General features: G+C 48.3%; 1 protein-coding gene across 1 annotated transcript in view; it reads right to left on the bottom strand.

Moving 5' to 3' along the window:
- Positions 1–18,534, bottom strand: part of pkn1a (protein kinase N1a) — a 176,893-nt gene that overhangs the window by 121,405 nt on the left and 36,954 nt on the right. Inside the window, exons 3-5 of the mRNA XM_052042083.1 lie at positions 17,833–17,987; positions 4,591–4,720; positions 2,062–2,207 (exon numbers count right to left, since the gene is read on the bottom strand). Of these exons, the coding sequence (XP_051898043.1) occupies positions 2,062–2,207; positions 4,591–4,720; positions 17,833–17,987 (431 nt within the window). The remainder of the gene's footprint in view (positions 1–2,061; positions 2,208–4,590; positions 4,721–17,832; positions 17,988–18,534) is intronic.

Raw genomic sequence — 18,534 nt, 5'->3', positions numbered from 1 at the left:
TGATGACACGAGCATGTTTGATTGGATCTGAAATCCATTTGAATGCTTGCTTACTGATTTAACTGGATGTGAATAAGAAGAATTGGCTGAACTGTCATCTGACTGGACTTTGCGCTTGCAGTTCAACCGAATGTCACTGTTGTCGTTCTGGATAGCATGTTCCCAGGAGTATCCACTGCTGTCCGGCAAAGCCGTCAATGTTCTGTTACCATTTGCGACCACTTACTTGTGCAAAATAGCATTTTCTGCAGTCACTGCCATGAAAACCAAATACAGATCAGGACTGAATATTGAGGATGACATATCCGTATGTTTGTCGCCATACTACCACGTTTGGACAAACTCTGCAGTGCAAAACAGGCACAACCTTCATATTGAATTGAACACTGAAAGACACTGCTGGTAATTACTGGTAATTGAAATAGTCACTATTTCAATAGGGCCTATGTGCAGTAATTTAAGTGTTGTATGCATGAATTATCGATTGTTTGATTTTGTGGGCTTTAGGGGTCCGCTATCTAACAAGGGCATGTTCTGGGGGGCCGCAGCATGAAAAAGGTTGAAAACCACTGCATCAGTCTTACCTGTCAGGTTCCATGCATTAAAATCTGTAGCTTAGCCTACCAGTCCTCCCAAGTGCATTATTATGCCTCTGTCTGCTCTGCTAGAGTTGTAGATCTATAATGATTTGATAGCTTATCCAAGTTACAGGATGAACTTCAAAACATGCAACTGAGTTACAAAGTTGTGGAAAAGTAAGAAACCTTTTGCTAATGGCAGTAACTTGCATAATCATTTTTGTTTCTGGAGCAGTGGTCAAAGAGTTCAAGCAACACAAACACTTTTATACCTGCAGTTATTCATCCCTGAGCATCGTGGTATAACTTCTTCAATTCATCCTATATCCAGACTGAGGGGAAAGCAGACCCCATCCTGGGCGTGATCTATTCCCAGGGGCAGATCCCATCAGATTGCCAAATGACCAAACCCCACCAGTTAACAGTGTGCTATAGTTTATTGCTCAGGCAACTGAATACAAAAGTGGGGACGTCATCACTCGGTTATATAGGGCATTGGTGAAATAGCCTCTGGAGTACCACGTCAGTGTTGGTCTCCTTATTTTAGAAAGGACATAAACGTATTGGACATTGCTCTGAGAATACTATATGAATACCAGGAACAGTGAGATTGTTTTACAAGGAAATGTTTGTCAGTCTATGATTGTAGCTGCTGGAGTTCATAAGAGTGGGAATTTGGATGAAATCCTGAGGGATCTTGATGATAGATGTGGAGAGGACATTTCCTCATGTAGCAGAATCTAAAGCATGAGTCACTGATTACATATAAAGGGGTCATTGATCTAAAACAGGGATGAGGTGAAACATTTATATCTTAGAGTGTCAGGAGTTGGAACTATCTTCTTCAAAAGGCAGTGGAAGTAGTCTTTGAATCTTGTTAGGGCAGAGGTAGATGGATTCTTGATAACCAATGTTACTGTGGGTAGATCAGAAGGCAGAATTGAGGTAACAATCAGATCAGCCACAAGCTTAAAGTATATTTATCTCATGGAACTGCTGCCTCACAGCACCAGAGACACAGGTTCAACCCTCACGCTGGGTGCTGTGTGGAGTTTGCACGTTCTCCCTGTGACTTTGTGGGTTTCCTTCAGGTGCTCCAATTTCCTCCCACATTCCAAAGATGTGCACACAGGTGGTAGAATCTGGAGGAGTTGATGATAATGCAGGGATAATAAAAAATGGGATTAATGCAGGATAAGTGTAAATGGGTGGTTTGGTTGATGGTCAGTGCAGACTCGATGGGCTGAAGAGCTTGTTTCAGTGCTGTGTCTTTCTATGACTCTAAATGGGAGAGCAGACTCGAGGTGCCAAGTAGCCTTCTCCTGTTTTTACTTCATTTGTTCATATCTAAATCTTGTGAAGCCATGATTAGATTGCCACCAACAATCACCAGCACTGCCAAGTCCAGGGCAACGTGCTTCACCCTGCAATAGCCCATTACACGTGGTCAATTCCAGAAATATTATTGCCCCTCATTCTTTACCTCAGACAGTGCTTTCTTATCGTGTACCTTCCCTGAGCCCAGCAGACGAAGGACGTTTTTGGCACCTTCTGACACTGCATGTTCCACACGAAAGTGATGCCGCAATTCCTCAATTCTCAGTTCAAGGAGACTTATCTCTGGCTTGGCTTTAAAAGTAAGTAAAAGGCCATGCATTAATGAAGGCGAACATTCTCAACATACACTTATTTCAATTGGCACAGCAGCCCAAGCTTTTGTCTTCGTGGGCTGCAAACGTGTGGTTAGTGGTACCTCAGAATGTACAGTGAAGACCTGAAGAAGTAGAAGCAGGAGTTAGCCATTTCAACCCTCAATTATCTTTTGTTCAGCGTCACTTTCTTGCATCAACCTCAAATCTCTTAAAGTTTAAATCTCTATTCCTACTGGGTTTCATTTATTTCAAGTTGCAGTTACCCACAGACCCTGATGCTCCCATTCAAACCATCACTGATAATAACCCATTGGAAGCTCTGGGCATCAAAACGCAATCAGAATATTAGAAGAGTACTGCTGTGGTAGTGGTAGAAGGATGTTTTTCCTCATTAGAAGTCTGTGGCATACTGCAGGGATCAGTGCTGGGACCACGGTTGTCTGTGAGATACATTAACAACTTGTGAATGTAGGAGCTACAATTAATAAGTTGGATGACACAAAATTTGGTGTGTTCAAGGAAGGCTGTCTAAAGCTACAGCAGGAAAGAAATCAGATGGAAAGCTGGGAAGAGTGTGGGTAAATGGACTTCAGTTTCAACAAGTGCAAGGTGATGCATTTTGGGAAGACAAATAGGGGTAGGACATATACAGTAATGGTAGGGCGCTAAAGAATGTTGATGAATAGAGGGACCTTGGGATTCAAGTCCATAGTTCCCAGAAAGTGGCAACACAGGTGGTCAAGAAGACATATGACATGCTGGCCTCCATAGACTGGGGCATGGGAAATAAAAGATGAGACATTATGTTGAAACTTTACAAAAGACTGGTTAAGTCACACTTGAAGTATTGTGTGCAGTTCTAATCACCACACTCTTGGAAGGATATGGTTACACTAGAGAGAGTGCAGGTGAGATCCACCAGAATGTTGCCTGGACTGAAGGACTTTACTTAAGGGGAGAGATTAGACTGGCTGGAATGTACTGCCTGAGAAAAGTACCTGGATTAGCACTTGAATCACTAAGGCATTGAAGGTCAGAGATCAAGTGCTGGTACGTGGAAATAGTATAAATGGGGACTTGATGGTTGGCATGGATGTGGTGGGCCGAAGGGCCTGTTTCTGCGTGTGTGATTCTAAGACTAAGACTCTAAAACTATATGCAGTGAGCAGGTACAAGATCTGTTTGAAACTGTACACAAGCAATTTTCCACCAAATCAGACCGAGACGTGGATGTCTGTGGGCGCCAGCGGACAACCTACAAGGGGAGTCCGGTTTGAGAATGGACACAGAGCTGGGTCCAGGTTCTGATTGAGGCTGTTTTCATCCTGGGCTGTGATGATACACAAGGTAATGGATATGGAATCACTGTTCATCGGCAGCACTGTTCCCGTTTGTGACAGCAAATCAGGAGCAGAGTTTCAGTTCTGGTTCATTGTACCGGGCAGCAGGGTACAGAACCTGTGACTTTACACAGAAAGCAAGGTACATGCCTCGTTCAACTCTGTCCATAGGCAACAGGGTTTGGAACCTGTTTGACTAGAGAAGAGGGTGGGCTCTCTGTCTAATGATGTACATAGGCAACAGTGTACAGGTATTGTCTGAACTAAGGTAACCTGGTATAAAGACAACGCTTTAGACAGAGTATCGAGGAATCTAGGAACCAGTCCTTTTTAACACCCTGTATAGGTCAAACAATACAGGTCCTCTTTGACACTCTGCTTTGGTAAGAGTCCTGTCTGAGAATGTACAGAGAGAGGGTAGGAGTCCAATTGGACATCGTGGATGAGTTCTGCCCTGTCTGAGGGTGGCCTCTCAATCAGCAACCTTCTTCTCCAATTCTGGTCCCTTCTGCATGCCCTTTTGCAATTACTTTCCCTTGACATTGTGTCTCCAGTTACCAAACTATTTAATACTAGGTTTCCCGCATTCAGCCTTTCCATGGCTCAGTCATGCCTTCCATCTTCCAACTGTCCTTCCACCTCCTTATATGGCTTGGTATTAAAATTAGCTGGATGTCACTTTCATGAACTGCCTTAAACACTTCATAAAGTAAAAACTGTTTTTATTATTGATACATAATCCCTGTGTTTAACTCAATCATATAGGTGTTGTTTGTCTTTGAGCTCTCGTTTTACCATGATGTACAGAGGGGGCAGTATCCAACAGATAATCTAAACTCAGTCTGCATTGATGCATTTGAGATAGAAACACTTTACGTTGTTCAATGAATTTTATGTTCATTGCCACTAAAAGAGTAACTATTCTTACACTTTGTTTGTAAGAAAGATTTCATAATGTATGCATTACTGTCCAGCTTAGACTGCTCCATGGTTATCACCAAGCTTTCTCACAAATATTACCTTGTCCATCCTCAACTTCTACATGCATCTCATCTGCCTGTATTGCTTTACGGACTTGCATACGAATCACTTCAATTTTGGTTTTACTGTCCTGCAACAGCTGTTGAGCAGCAGACAGCATCTTTCGATCCTGTGGGATTAAAACAAAATCAAAATTAAACTGTTTCAGTTGTTCGTGTGGCGGTTAAGCACAGATGGTGAAATTGGAGGGGAGTAAGGAGAGATCTGGAGACGGTAAAATAATTAAATCAAGAGCCAAAGGACAGGGGAGAGTGATCCAAATAAGCTGTCTTTACACAGACTGTGACATGGTTGCCATTCATGAGGCATGGTCAGGCCGGGAACTAACAGGTTTCAGGGTCTATGAGCAAAATGGTAAAAGGGGAAGAGTAGTTAAAGGTGTAGTTGGGTAGTTAAGGAATAATTAATAATGAAATCATATGAGGATACAATGAGAGTTGAGCCAGCAGTGAAGACTTCAAAGGTAAATTAACAAATAGGATTAAAAATTAACATAATAACACAAACAGAAACAGGAGTAGGCCATTTGGCCACTTGTATCTCTTCCACCGTTTATCTTTTACATCAGCACCACCTCCTCTGCCAGAATTGGTCTCCTTATTTAAGGTAAGATATAAATACATCAAAGGCAGTTCAGAGAAGGCTGATTGGACAAATATCTGGAATGGGTGGGGTGTCTTGTGAGGAAAGGTCGGGCAGTTTATATTTGTATCTGCAAAGAATGAGCATTTAATTGAAAAGTCTAAGATCAGGATTAGGGTGGAGAGGCTATTTCCTCATGTGGGAGGACTATTTAAAAGTAAAGGGTTGCCTAAAAAGGGGATAAGGTCCTGCAGATAAACATTGAAGAATTAAGAAATAAGTGAATAAACAAGACACAAAATTGGCAATTTCCAGATGACTTCCTGATCCAGGTACCGGTGAGTATAGAAATAGGAGGATTGCACGTTTAAATGTTTGGCTGAAGACAGTACAAAATCGAAGATAGGATTACAATCCACGTATGGAAATGCAAGAAGCCTATTAAACAAGAATGAGAAACACAGGTGGAATTAACTACATGGGATTAAGAGATATCACTAACAGCGTCCTGACTAAGTAAAGTGCAGGAACAGATTCTAAATTTTCCTTCAAACAAGGAATGCAGGAAAGATAGGGAAAGGAAGAAAGCATGGATTAAGGAGAATGTTGCAGCACTGGAAACCAAGGATGTCCTGGAATGAACAAGGACAGAATCTCTGCTCATTGTTGAGAAACACCAGAAGTGCAAGGACAGTGCTAGGAGGATGCATTCGCCCAACTAGTGAGAAGGGTGTCAAGAGGCAAATTTGCAGGAAAATTGCCAAGGTGTGTAATCTGGATCAGAATTGGCAGTGATTTGATGAGAAACGTCAGCAAGACTTTATTAAAAGGCAAATTAGGACCAAGTTGCTTCAGACCATGATTCTAAAATGAGTACATGAATAGAGATCTGGGGTCATAGATGCACAGTGGCAAGTGGTGTCAGATTGTGAGATAGTGGAAAAAAAAGCAGATGGGATCCTGGGCTTTTCAATTAGAAAGATAATGTGTAAGAGTGAGGAAGTCGCAGAGACAGGCCTTTTGGTCCACATGTCCATGCTGACCATCAAATACCTAGCTATACCAATGTCATTAACTTGATCCATAGCCTGACTATGCCTTGGCAATTCAAGTACTTGTCCAGATGGTGCGCAAGTATCTTCCTCCATGACCTTCTCAGGCAGCATGTTTCAGATCACAACCACCCTTTGGGTGAAACATTCTTCCTCAGATCCCCTCCGAACCTTTTGCTCCTTATCTTAAACCCTTGCCCTTCGGTCTTAGACCCCCTCTGCATATCAACATTTCTTATCATCTACCCTCTCTGTGCTTATGATAGTCTCTATCCAGTCCCCCGTCAACCTCCTCTGTCCCAAGGAAAACAGACCCGACCTATCCAATGAAACATTCCACCCCAGGCAAGTCACGATGAAACATCCCTCATCACTTTTGGTTTGTCAGAAACACAGCAGAACAAACTACTGCTTTGGAAGAATACAGGTTTGGCCAAGGTGGAGTATTGTGCCCATTTCTGTGCACCACAACTTAAGTAAAGGTGTGAAGGCTTCGGACAGGGTGCAAACAAGATCTACTGAAAACATTCCAGGGATGAGGAACTTTAGTAACACAGACAGATTAGGAAAGCAGTGGTTACATCTGCTTAGAACAAAGGAGGTTGTGACGAGATCAGAAAGGGGGAATTAAATCACAAAGGGTATAGACAGAATGGCTGGAGAGAATCAGAATGAAGGTGATAGGCAAATTAACCAAAAGTGATGAGGGAAAACCTGTGTTTCATAGCAAGTGGTTTAGTAACAGGAATGACTGCCAGGGCAGCAGTGGAGGCAGATACAATTATAACATTCAAATTTTGGAGATGGGGGGAGGGGGGGGAGAGAGGAGGTAGGGGGGGGAGAGAGGAGGTAGGGGGGGGAGAGAGGAGGTAGGGGGGGGAGAGAGGAGGTAGGGGGGGGAGAGAGGAGGTAGGGGGGGGAGAGAGGAGGTAGGGGGGGGAGAGAGGAGGTAGGGGGGGGAGAGAGGAGGTAGGGGGGGGAGAGAGGAGGTAGGGGGGGAGAGAGGAGGTAGGGGGGGGGAGAGAGGAGGTAGGGGGGGGAGAGAGGAGGTAGGGGGGGAGAGAGGAGGTAGGGGGGGGAGAGAGGAGGTAGGGGGGGGAGAGAGGAGGTAGGGGGGGAGAGAGGAGGTAGGGGGGGGAGAGAGGAGGTAGGGGGGGGAGAGAGGAGGTAGGGGGGGGAGAGAGGAGGTAGGGGGGGGAGAGAGGAGGTAGTGGGGGGAGAGAGGAGGTAGGGGGGGGAGAGAGGAGGTAGGGGGGGGGAGAGAGGAGGTAGGGGGGGGAGAGAGGAGGTAGGGGGGGAGAGAGGAGGTAGGGGGGGGAGAGAGGAGGTAGGGGGGGGAGAGAGGAGGTAGGGGGGGGGAGAGAGGAGGTGGGGGGGGAGAGAGGAGGTAGGGGGGGGAGAGAGGAGGTAGGGGGGGGAGAGAGGAGGTAGGGGGGGGGAGAGAGGAGGTAGGGGGGGGAGAGAGGAGGTAGGGGGGGGGAGAGAGGAGGTAGGGGGGGGGAGAGAGGAGGTAGGGGGGGGAGAGAGGAGGTAGGGGGGGAGAGAGGAGGTAGGGGGGGAGAGAGGAGGTAGGGGGGGGAGAGAGGAGGTAGGGGGGGGAGAGAGGAGGTAGGGGGGGGAGAGAGGAGGTAGGGGGGGGGAGAGAGGAGGTAGGGGGGGAGAGAGGAGGTAGGGGGGGGAGAGAGGAGGTAGGGGGGGGGAGAGAGGAGGTAGGGGGGGGAGAGAGGAGGTAGGGGGGGGAGAGAGGAGGTGGGGGGGGGAGAGAGGAGGTAGGGGGGGGAGAGAGGAGGTAGGGGGGGGAGAGAGGAGGTAGGGGGGGGAGAGAGGAGGTAGGGGGGGGAGAGAGGAGGTAGGGGGGGGAGAGAGGAGGTAGGGGGGGGAGAGAGGAGGTAGGGGGGGGAGAGAGGAGGTAGGGGGGGGGAGAGAGGAGGTAGGGGGGGGGAGAGAGGAGGTAGGGGGGGGAGAGAGGAGGTAGGGGGGGGAGAGATGAGGTAGGGGGGGGAGAGAGGAGGTAGGGGGGGAGAGAGGAGGTAGGGGGGGGGAGAGAGGAGGTAGGGGGGGGAGAGAGGAGGTAGGGGGGGGAGAGAGGAGGTAGGGGGGGGGGAGAGAGGAGGTAGGGGGGGGAGAGAGGAGGTAGGGGGGGGAGAGAGGAGGTAGGGGGGGGAGAGAGGAGGTAGGGGGGGGAGAGAGGAGGTAGGGGGGGGAGAGAGGAGGTAGGGGGGGGGAGAGAGGAGGTAGGGGGGGAGAGAGGAGGTAGGGGGGGAGAGAGGAGGTAGGGGGGGAGAGAGGAGGTAGGGGGGGAGAGAGGAGGTAGGGGGGGAGAGAGGAGGTGGGGGGGGAGAGAGGAGGTGGGGGGGGAGAGAGGAGGTAGGGGGGGGAGAGAGGAGGTAGGGGGGGAAAGAGGAGGTAGGGGGGGAGAGAGGAGGTAGGGGGGGAGAGAGGAGGTAGGGGGGGAGAGAGGAGGTAGGGGGGGAGAGAGGAGGTAGGGGGGGAGAGAGGAGGTAGGGGGGGGAGAGAGGAGGTAGGGGGGGAGAGAGGAGGTAGGGGGGGGAGAGAGGAGGTAGGGGGGGGAGAGAGGAGGTAGGGGGGGGAGAGAGGAGGTGGGGGGGGAGAGAGGAGGTAGGGGGGGGAGAGAGGAGGTAGGGGGGGGAGAGAGGAGGTAGGGGGGGGAGAGAGGAGGTAGGGGGGGGAGAGAGGAGGTAGGGGGGGGAGAGAGGAGGTAGGGGGGGGAGAGAGGAGGTGGGGGGGGAGAGAGGAGGTAGGGGGGGGAGAGAGGAGGTAGGGGGGGAGAGAGGAGGTAGGGGGGGGAGAGAGGAGGTAGGGGGGGAGAGAGGAGGTAGGGGGGGGAGAGAGGAGGTAGGGGGGGGAGAGAGGAGGTAGGGGGGGGAGAGAGGAGGTAGGGGGGGGAGAGAGGAGGTAGGGGGGGGAGAGAGGAGGTAGGGGGGGGAGAGAGGAGGTAGGGGGGGGGAGAGAGGAGGTAGGGGGGAGAGAGGAGGTAGGGGGGGGAGAGAGGTAGGGGGGGGAGAGAGGAGGTGGGGGGGGAGAGAGGAGGTAGGGGGGGGAGAGAGGAGGTAGGGGGGGGAGAGAGGAGGTAGGGGGGGGAGAGAGGAGGTAGGGGGGGGAGAGAGGAGGTAGGGGGGGGAGAGAGGAGGTAGGGGGGGGAGAGAGGAGGTAGGGGGGGGAGAGAGGAGGTAGTGGGGGGAGAGAGGAGGTAGTGGGGGGAGAGAGGAGGTAGGGGGGGAGAGAGGAGGTAGGGGGGGGAGAGAGGAGGTAGGGGGGGGAGAGAGGAGGTGGGGGGGGGAGAGAGGAGGTGGGGGGGGAGAGAGGAGGTAGGGGGGGGAGAGAGGAGGTAGGGGGGGGAGAGAGGAGGTAGGGGGGGGAGAGAGGAGGTAGGGGGGGGGAGAGGTAGGGGGGGGAGAGAGGAGGTGGGGGGGGAGAGAGGAGGTAGGGGGGGGAGAGAGGAGGTGGGGGGGGAGAGAGGAGGTGGGGGGGGAGAGAGGAGGTGGGGGGGAGAGAGGAGGTAGGGGGGGAGAGAGAGGAGGTAGGGGGGGAGAGAGGAGGTAGGGGGGGAGAGAGGAGGGAGAGGAGGTAGGGGGGAGAGAGGAGGTAGGGGGGAGAGAGGAGGTAGGGGGGGAGAGAGGAGGTAGGGGGGGAGAGAGGAGGTAGGGGGGAGAGAGGAGGTAGGGGGGGAGAGAGGAGGTAGGGGGGGAGAGAGGAGGTAGGGGGGAGAGAGGAGGTAGGGGGGGAGAGAGGAGGTAGGGGGGAGAGAGGAGGTAGGGGGGGGAGAGAGGAGGTGGGGGGGGAGAGAGGAGGTAGGGGGGGGAGAGAGGAGGTAGGGGGGGGAGAGAGGAGGTAGGGGGGGAGAGAGGAGGTAGGGGGGGAAGAGAGGAGGTAGGGGGGGAGAGAGGAGGTAGGGGGGGGAGAGAGGAGGTAGGGGGGGGAGAGAGGAGGTGGGGGGGGAGAGAGGAGGTAGGGGGGGGGAGAGAGGAGGTAGGGGGGGAGAGAGGAGGTGGGGGGGGAGAGAGGAGGTAGGGGGGGGAGAGAGGAGGTAGGGGGGGAGAGAGGAGGTAGGGGGGGGAGAGAGGAGGTAGGGGGGGGAGAGAGGAGGTAGGGGGGGAGAGAGGAGGTAGGGGGGGGAGAGAGGAGGTAGGGGGGGGAGAGAGGAGGTGGGGGGGGAGAGAGGAGGTAGGGGGGGGAGAGAGGAGGTAGGGGGGGGAGAGAGGAGGTAGGGGGGACCTTGACAATAAACAGTAAGAAAGAGTGTGAGGCTACGTGAGCTTCCCATGCAGAGAAGGGCCACTAGCATAATTAGTTGGACAGCAAGAGGCTGAGTGATTACAAAGAAACAGTGAGGCCAAGTAGGTGTAAAGAGCAGGAGAGTGAGGGGACATGCGAGTGTATCGTGAGTGACTAAACCAGACGTTGTGATCATAAAGAAGGGGAGAGTGAAGAGTGCAAGAGGCCGAGTAAGTGTGAAGAGTAGGACAGGGGCAGAGCAATTCTTGTGAATGTTGTGTACCTGCTGCAATGTGCCTGTGATGCTGCTGCAATAAGTTTTGCATTGCACCTGTGCACACATGGGCTTGTGCATGTGACAATAAACTCAATTTTGACCTTGAAAGGCAGATTCTGTTTGGTTAGAGGTAACAAACAGAAGAGGGAACATTACACTGCTGAGTGTATTCTCAGGTAATCAAGGAGTGAGAGAGATAGAGCAAATATGCAGGGGAATTAGAGAAGTGCCAAAACTATAAGGTAGTTATAACTGGGGACTTAATGTAAACTCAGCTAATAATAACATCTAAGGCACAGGCAGTGAAGAGTTAACTACAATGTGCCCAGAATAGTTTTCATGAGCAGTGTGTTCCTGGTCCATTGAGGAAGGAGGAATTGCTGGATCAAGTTCAGGTCAAGTGCACCAAGCTTCAGTGGGAGAACATTTAGTGACTGTAAGATCATAAGATTTGGGTTAGCTACAGAAAAAATGAGGAAGTTAAAATTGGAGGATGATCAATTTCAATAGGATGAGAGTGGATCTGGCCCTCCTAAACTTGAATCAAAGATTAACAGGCAAAACAGTAAGATAAGATATCTTTTAGTCACAAGTACATCAAAGCACACAATGAAATGCATTTTTTGCGTAGTGTTCTGGGGGCAGCCCTTAAGTGTCGCCACGCTTCCAGTGCCAACATAGCATGCCCACAACTTCCTAACCGGTACATCTTTGGAATGTGGGAGGAAACTGGAGCACCCGGAGGAAACTCACGCAGACACAGGGAGAACGTACAAACTCCTTACAGACAGTGGCCGGAATTGAACCCGGGTCGCTGGGGCTGTAATAGCATTATGCTAACTGCTACACTACTGTGCCTACCCTGCAGTAGGGGAGGGGAGTCTGAAACTTGAGGGCACAGGTTTAAGGTGAGGGGAAAGATTTAAAGGGAGGCTGAGGAGCAAGCTTTTCCATACAGAGGGTGTTGGGTAAGTGGAATGAGCTGCCAGAGGGAGCTGCAGAGGCAGGTACAATTACAATGTTTAAAAGACATTTAGACAGGTACATGAATAGGAAAGGTTTAGAGGAATATGGGCCAAATGGGACTAGCTTGAGTAGGCAACTTGGTTGGCATGGACGGTTGCACTGAAGGGCCTGTTCCTGTGCTATATAACTCCAGCAGAACAATGGGCTGCCTTTAAGGAAGAGATTATTCAGGCATGGTTGAGGCACATTCCCTTTGGGAGCAAAGGAAGAACAAACAAATCCACAGCTCCCTAGATGATGAAAGAGATACAGAGGAAAATAAAGCTAAAAAAGCTGCTTCTGGGCAAGTGTTGGGATATAAATACTAGCAAGAACCACTCTGATTACAAAAGAACCAGAGGGGAAGGGAAAATTAAAATAAGAGAAGTAAAGAAAGAGCATGAGAAAGGATCAGCAGGCAACATAAATGAGAATCCAAAAGTATTCGATAGGCACATAAAGAGTAAAAAGGTAGTACATGATGGAGCGGGGACTATCAATGACAAAAATGAGAACTTGCACATAGATGCTCAGTGCATAAGGCATTAAATGAATACATTTTCATCTGTTTTCACCAAGAAAGAGAATACTTCCAAGTAATTATGAAGGAGGAGAAAGCTGAGATACTGTATGTATTAAAAACTGATAGTGTGCACGAGTTAGGAAAGTTAACTGAAGTTTAAAGCTGCTAAGTCAACAGAACCAGATGGCACGTCTCCTAGGATTTTGAGGAAGTACAGCAAGAACAAAAGCTAACAAAGGATAATGGTTAGCAAAAGATTGAAAGCTTGATCAGGGAAAACAAGGAAGCACAAGTCAGGTTTAAGAAATTGTTATCAAAGGAGACACTTCTGGTTTATAGGGGATATAGCAGAGAAGTTAAGAAAAAAATTACAAGGGCAAAAAGGAGCCATGAAATTACCTTGGCAAGTGCAATTAAGGAGAATCCCAAAATTTTTTATAAGTACATTAGAAGCAAGAGAGTGGCTAATGAGAGAGTAGGTCCCCTCAGCTATGTGTGGAGCGAGGTCCTAAATGAACACTTCTCATTGGTATTCATCAGGGAGAAGGATGTGCAGAGTTAAGGGGAGGGCACACTGATATTCTGGAACATGTACTTTTTGAGTTAGAAATAGTGGTGCACATTAGAGTGGATAAATCCCCAGGGCCTGGCGGGATCTATCCCAGGATGCTAAGGAGAGCAAGTGGCTCTGACGGAGATTTTTGCACCTCTGTTAGCCATAGGCGAGGTATCAGAAAACTGAAGGATAAGCCAAGGTTGTCCCCTTGTTCAAAAAGGGCAGTAGGAATAAACCTGGAAAGGTCCCTCACAGTAGGCTAATCTAGAAGATTAAGATGCATGGGATCCATGGTGACTTGGCCATTTGGATTCAGAACTGGCTTGCCCATAGAGGGTAGTGGTCGATGGGACTTATTCTGGCTGGAGGCCCATGACTAGTGGTGTTCTGCAGGGATCCATAATGGGACCTCTGCTGTTAACTGCACTGTGTAATGAATTGACCTGTACGATCGGCATGCAAAACAAGTTTTTCACTGTACTTTGGTACAAGTGACAATAATAAACCAATGCCAATACCATATAAATGAGCTGGATGAAAATATGGATGGGTGGTAAGTTTGCAGATGATAAAGATTGGTGGTGTTGTGATGCTGTAGAAGGTTGCCAACACAGCAAGATATAGATCAATTGCAGATATAGGTGGAGAAATGGCAAATGGAGCTTAATCTGGCCAAGTGTGACGTGTTGCACTTTGGGAGATCAAATGTAAAGGGACAGTACACAGTTAATGGCAAGACCCTTAACAGCATTGATGTACAGAGGGATCTTGGTGTCCAAGTCCATAGCTCCCTGCATTTGGCTGCACAGGTTGATATAGGATGGTAAAGAAGGCTTATGACATGCTTGTCTTTATTAGTTGAGCCACTGAGTTTAGGAATCAAGAAGTTATGTTGCAGTTTTATAAAACTCTAGTTAGGCTGCATCTGGGGTATTGCATTCAATTCTGGTCACCCCATTACAGGAAGGATGTGGAGGCTTTGGAGAGGGTGCAGAAGACGTTCACCAGGATGCTGCCTGGATTAGGGGGCATGAGCTATAAGGAGAGGTTGGACAAACTTGGGTTGTTTCTCTGGGGTGGCGGAGGTTGATGGGAATCTTTTTCCCAGGGTCAAAATGTCTAATACTAGAGGGCATGCATTTAAGGTGCGAGGGGGTATGTTCAAAGATGATGTGTGGGGAAAGTTGTTGATTTGTTTTGTTTTAAACACAGAGAGTGGGGGGTCCCAGGAATGGACTGCCAGGGTAGGTGGTGGTGGAGGCAAATACAATAAAGGCTTTTGAGGCTCTTAGGCAGGCACACAAATGTACAGGGAATGGAGGGATACAGACATTATGGAGGAGAAGGGCTAGTTTAGTTAGGGGTTTAAATACTAGTTTAATTAGTTCAGCACAATTGTAGGCCAAAGGACCTGTTCCTGTGCTGTACTGTTCTACGTAGGCCAGAGAGTGTAGGGAAGTTGCTGGAAGAGACTTACATTGATGTAATCACGAAGAAGGCACACCAGTGGTTCTACTTCATTAGGAGTTTGAGGAGATTTGGGTATGTCACCAAAGACTCTTGCAATTTTTATAGATGTACAGTGCAGCGCATTTTGACTGGTTGCATCACAGCCTGGTACAGAGGCTCCAATGCACAAGATCGCAAAAGGCTGCAGAGGGTTGTAGACTCAGCCAGCTCCATCACGAACACAACCCTCCCCACCATCAGGACATCTTCAAGAGATAGTGTCTCAAGAAGGCGACATCCATCACTAAGTACCTGCCCTCTTGTCGTTACTACCATCGGGGAGGAGGTACAGAAGCCTGAAGACCCACAGGTAAGAGGTAATTAAAAAAAATTGATGAAAACAACAGTGGTAGGCTGGTACAGAGGGTTAAGGCACAAGGGATCTGAAGCATGTTGGGAAAATGGATCCAAAACTGACAATGATAGGAGGCAGAGGGTAGTGGTGGATGCCACAAACAAACAGTGGCTCAAGCTGTTGACGTATTGGGTCGAAACCCTGCATCGGGTAGTGGTGGATGGGCGTTTTTCCTGATTGGAAGTCCGTGAGAAGTGGTGTACCACAGTGATCGGTGCTGGGAACTTTGATGTTTGTAATATGTATAAATTACTTGGATGAGAACGTAGGTGGTGTGATTAGTAAGTTTGCAGACGACACAAAAATTGTTGTTGTAGATAATGAAGGAGGTTGTCTAATGATACAGTGAGACACAGTTCAGCTGGAAAGTTGGACAGAGCAGTGACAGACAGAACTTAGTTCAGACAAATGAGGTAATGCACTTTGAGAAATCAAATTTGGCAGACCACTTAGAGTAAATAGTAGGGACCTCAGGAACATTGATGAAGAGAGACCTTGGGGTGAAAGTCCATGGCTTCCTGAAAATCATGACACAGATGTATAGGGTAGTGCAAATGGCATTTGGTATGCCAAGGCATTGAGTACAAGAGTTCGGACGTCATGATGCAGCTGTACAATCCATTGGTTAGGCTGGGTTTACTCTCACTGGAATGTAGGAGGCTGAGGACTGGACTTATGAGAGGCATGGAGAGGATGAATAGTCAGTTTCCCGGGGCAGGGGACTCTAAAACTAGAGGGCATGGGTTTAAGGTGAGAGGGGAGAAACTTAAAGGAGGGGTAAAATTTTCACCCAGAGGGTGGTGGTTATCTTGAACGAACTGCCAGAGGAATGGCAGAGACAGATGCAATTACAATTGGACAGGTACATTGACAGGAAAGGCAAAGGGGGTTACAGGCTTAATGCAGGTGAATGAGCTTAGCATGGATAGGTTGGCATGGACGAGCTGGGCCACAAGGGCCTGTTTTGGTGCTGTATGTTTCTGTGATTCTATGAAAAAATTAAAGGATACCGCCATAATCTTTGAATTCCTTTGGAACATAGTGGTGGTGCCAGAGGACTGAAGAGTAGCAACTGTTACTCCCTTCTTTAAACTAAGGGAGTAAGGACAAGCTGAACAATGGCAGGTCAGTCAGTCCTTTGGAAATGTTGATCTGGGACAGGATTAAGTCACCTGAAGGAAAGGCAGATTTATTAAGGGCGAGTTGTATTTACATCCGGTTTCTTGATCAGCTGACAGACAGAGCTGATGAGGACTTCCAGAGTTTTTTGATAAGGGGCCAATAACAGGTTTATCGGTAAAAATGCAATAAAGGGGACATTGATAGCAGGGATACAATGTTGTCTAATAACAGACAACAGAAGGTTGAGCTGAATGGTTTTTTGGACTGAAGGAAGGTCCCAAAGATCAGTGTTTGAGCCATTGCTTCCATTGACCTACATTAATGACTTGGACGTGGGGGGGGGGGGGGGGGGGGGGGGTGCAACCCGCAACTTCTAAGTAACTGGCTCACACACAACTTAGCAGTGCTGCGAAAGTGTGAAGAGGGTAGTGACAGATTGCAGCTAGATATAAACAGGCTGATGTAATAGGCAGACGTGGCAGAAGAAGCTCGACATACAAAAACGTGAGGTGATAGAATGAGCAGAGACAAATGGGAATTGGTCTAAGCGGGGACGCAAGTGCAGAGGGACTTGGGGTTATAGATGAACAGATGACTGAGGGTGGCAATGCAGGTTCAGAAAGCAGTAAGTAATCTGGGCTTTATCAATAGAGGCTAGAGTATAAACACAGGGCAGTCTTGCTTACCCTTTATAACACACTGGCCCAGCTATAACCAGAGTATTGTGTTCAATTCTGGTTGAAGATAGGAGGGATATGAAGGCATTAGACAGAGTTCAGAAAAGACTTAAAATAACAGGATGAGGGATGGAGTGACAACGGCAGATTACACGGGCTGGGACTGTTTCCCCTTGGAGAAGAGAAAGGTAATGGGAGGTTTGATGGAAATATATAACATGAGAGTATATTGGGATCCTGCTGCCTTTGGTGAAGAAGTCAAGAGCTTAAGATATAGGAGCAGAATTAGGCCATTTGGCCCATTGAGTCAGCTCCACCATTCAATCATGGCTGTTTTTTTTTCCACTCCGTACTCCTGCCTTCACCTTGTAACCTTTAGCCCCCTTACCAATCAAAAGCCTAACAATCTCTGCCTTAAATACACCCAATGGCTTGGCCTCCACAGCCCTCTGTGGCAACTCCACAGATTCACCACCCTCTGTCTGAAGAAATGCCTCCTCATTTCAGTTTTAAAGGGACATCCCTTTATTCTGAGGCTGTGCCCTCCGATCTGAGACTCTCCTACTAATGGAATCATCCTCTCTACGTCCACTCTGTCCAGGCCTTTCAGTATCCGGTCGGTTTCAATGAGATTCCCCCTCATCCTTCTGAACTTCATCAAGTACAGGCCCAGAGACATCAAACACTGCTCATATGCTCCTCAAGGGCTTGAGGTCACAAGTATAAAATAAAGGCAAAATGAATTGACAATGACATGAATAAAAACTTATTTGAGGCAGAATCTGGAAGAATCTTGCAGATGTGGTGGAGGGAGGCTTCACTGTGGCCTTCAAAAGGGAATTGGATGAACATATGATGAAGAAAAATTTGCCATAGTACAGACAAAGGGTCAGGAAAAGGAACAAGAGAGTTGCTCTGGTAAAGGGTCAGTGTGGATGTCATGTCAGGGTGGGCTGCAACCATGCTGTGCTATTATTGAACGATTCTGAGTGCATATTTGTCTGTGTCCTATATGTGTAGTCAAAATGCACATGTGGGCACTAAATGTGTGAGCAGGTGTCAATGCGTTTGAATCCACACATGTAACTTTACGCAGCTGATGCTGGCCTACAATCCCATTAGGCCATGGCATTGCTCTGACCAGATTCGGTGTCTGATGGTCACCCAACTTTGAGGTAATCACACATTGGCATCTTCTACTCTTCAAGGTGCTGGAACGGACACTTCTGTTTTACTTCCTGTTGCAAAAACCTGAACTAACTTTCCAACCATCAGGAGTTAAAGAGCAGCAAATACAAAGATTGAATTTCAGGAAGTTCTTCCTTACCTTCATGGGTCCACTGGTGTATGTTTGGATCATATTTTCAGCTCCTTGTTTCACCTTCATCTCGATGTCAAGCTGCTTTTCAAGTGCTACAATCCGGTTCTTGTTTGCGGTCGAACGAGCCTCCCGGCTTAAAGCACCAGGAGACTGAGGTCCATCTACACAAAAAAAAAATCAGATCTTCATTTGTATTGTTTCAAGTAAATAAAATTGAGACCAAGTCATTGAAACACATTTCATCTACTTGGTTAAGCATTAAACTGTTACATTAGGAACAGAAGCATAAAACTCAATGAGCTTTCCCAACAATCCTGCTGTAGTCCTTCTGGTGAAGGTGCTCCAACAGTGGCATTGGGCAGGGAGTTCCAGGATTTAGACCCAGCAACAATGAAGGAATAGCAATATATTTCCAAATCAGGAAAAGAACCTACAAGTAGTATGTTCCCATGCATCTGCTACCTGAACTGCTAGTTGAGGGAATGCATGTTTAGGGTGGTTGAGGGGATGCCAATCAAGGTCGCCTTGCCTTGATGGTGTCAAGCTTTTTAAAGAGTTGCTGGAGCTGTATTCATCCAAGCAAGACTATTCCACATGTGCCTTGTAGGTGGTGGAAAGTCATTTAGACGTCAGAAGGTTGAGTTGCTCACCACAGGACATGCAGCATCTGATCTGTCTTATATGCTTCTGATTGATATCACCCAACCC

Source organism: Pristis pectinata, chromosome 31, assembly GCF_009764475.1.
Source record: "Pristis pectinata isolate sPriPec2 chromosome 31, sPriPec2.1.pri, whole genome shotgun sequence".
NCBI classification, from domain to species: Eukaryota; Metazoa; Chordata; class Chondrichthyes; order Rhinopristiformes; family Pristidae; genus Pristis; species Pristis pectinata.
The sequence above is the reverse complement of the archived record's forward strand: the minus strand, read 5'-3'. Positions and strand labels throughout refer to the sequence as shown.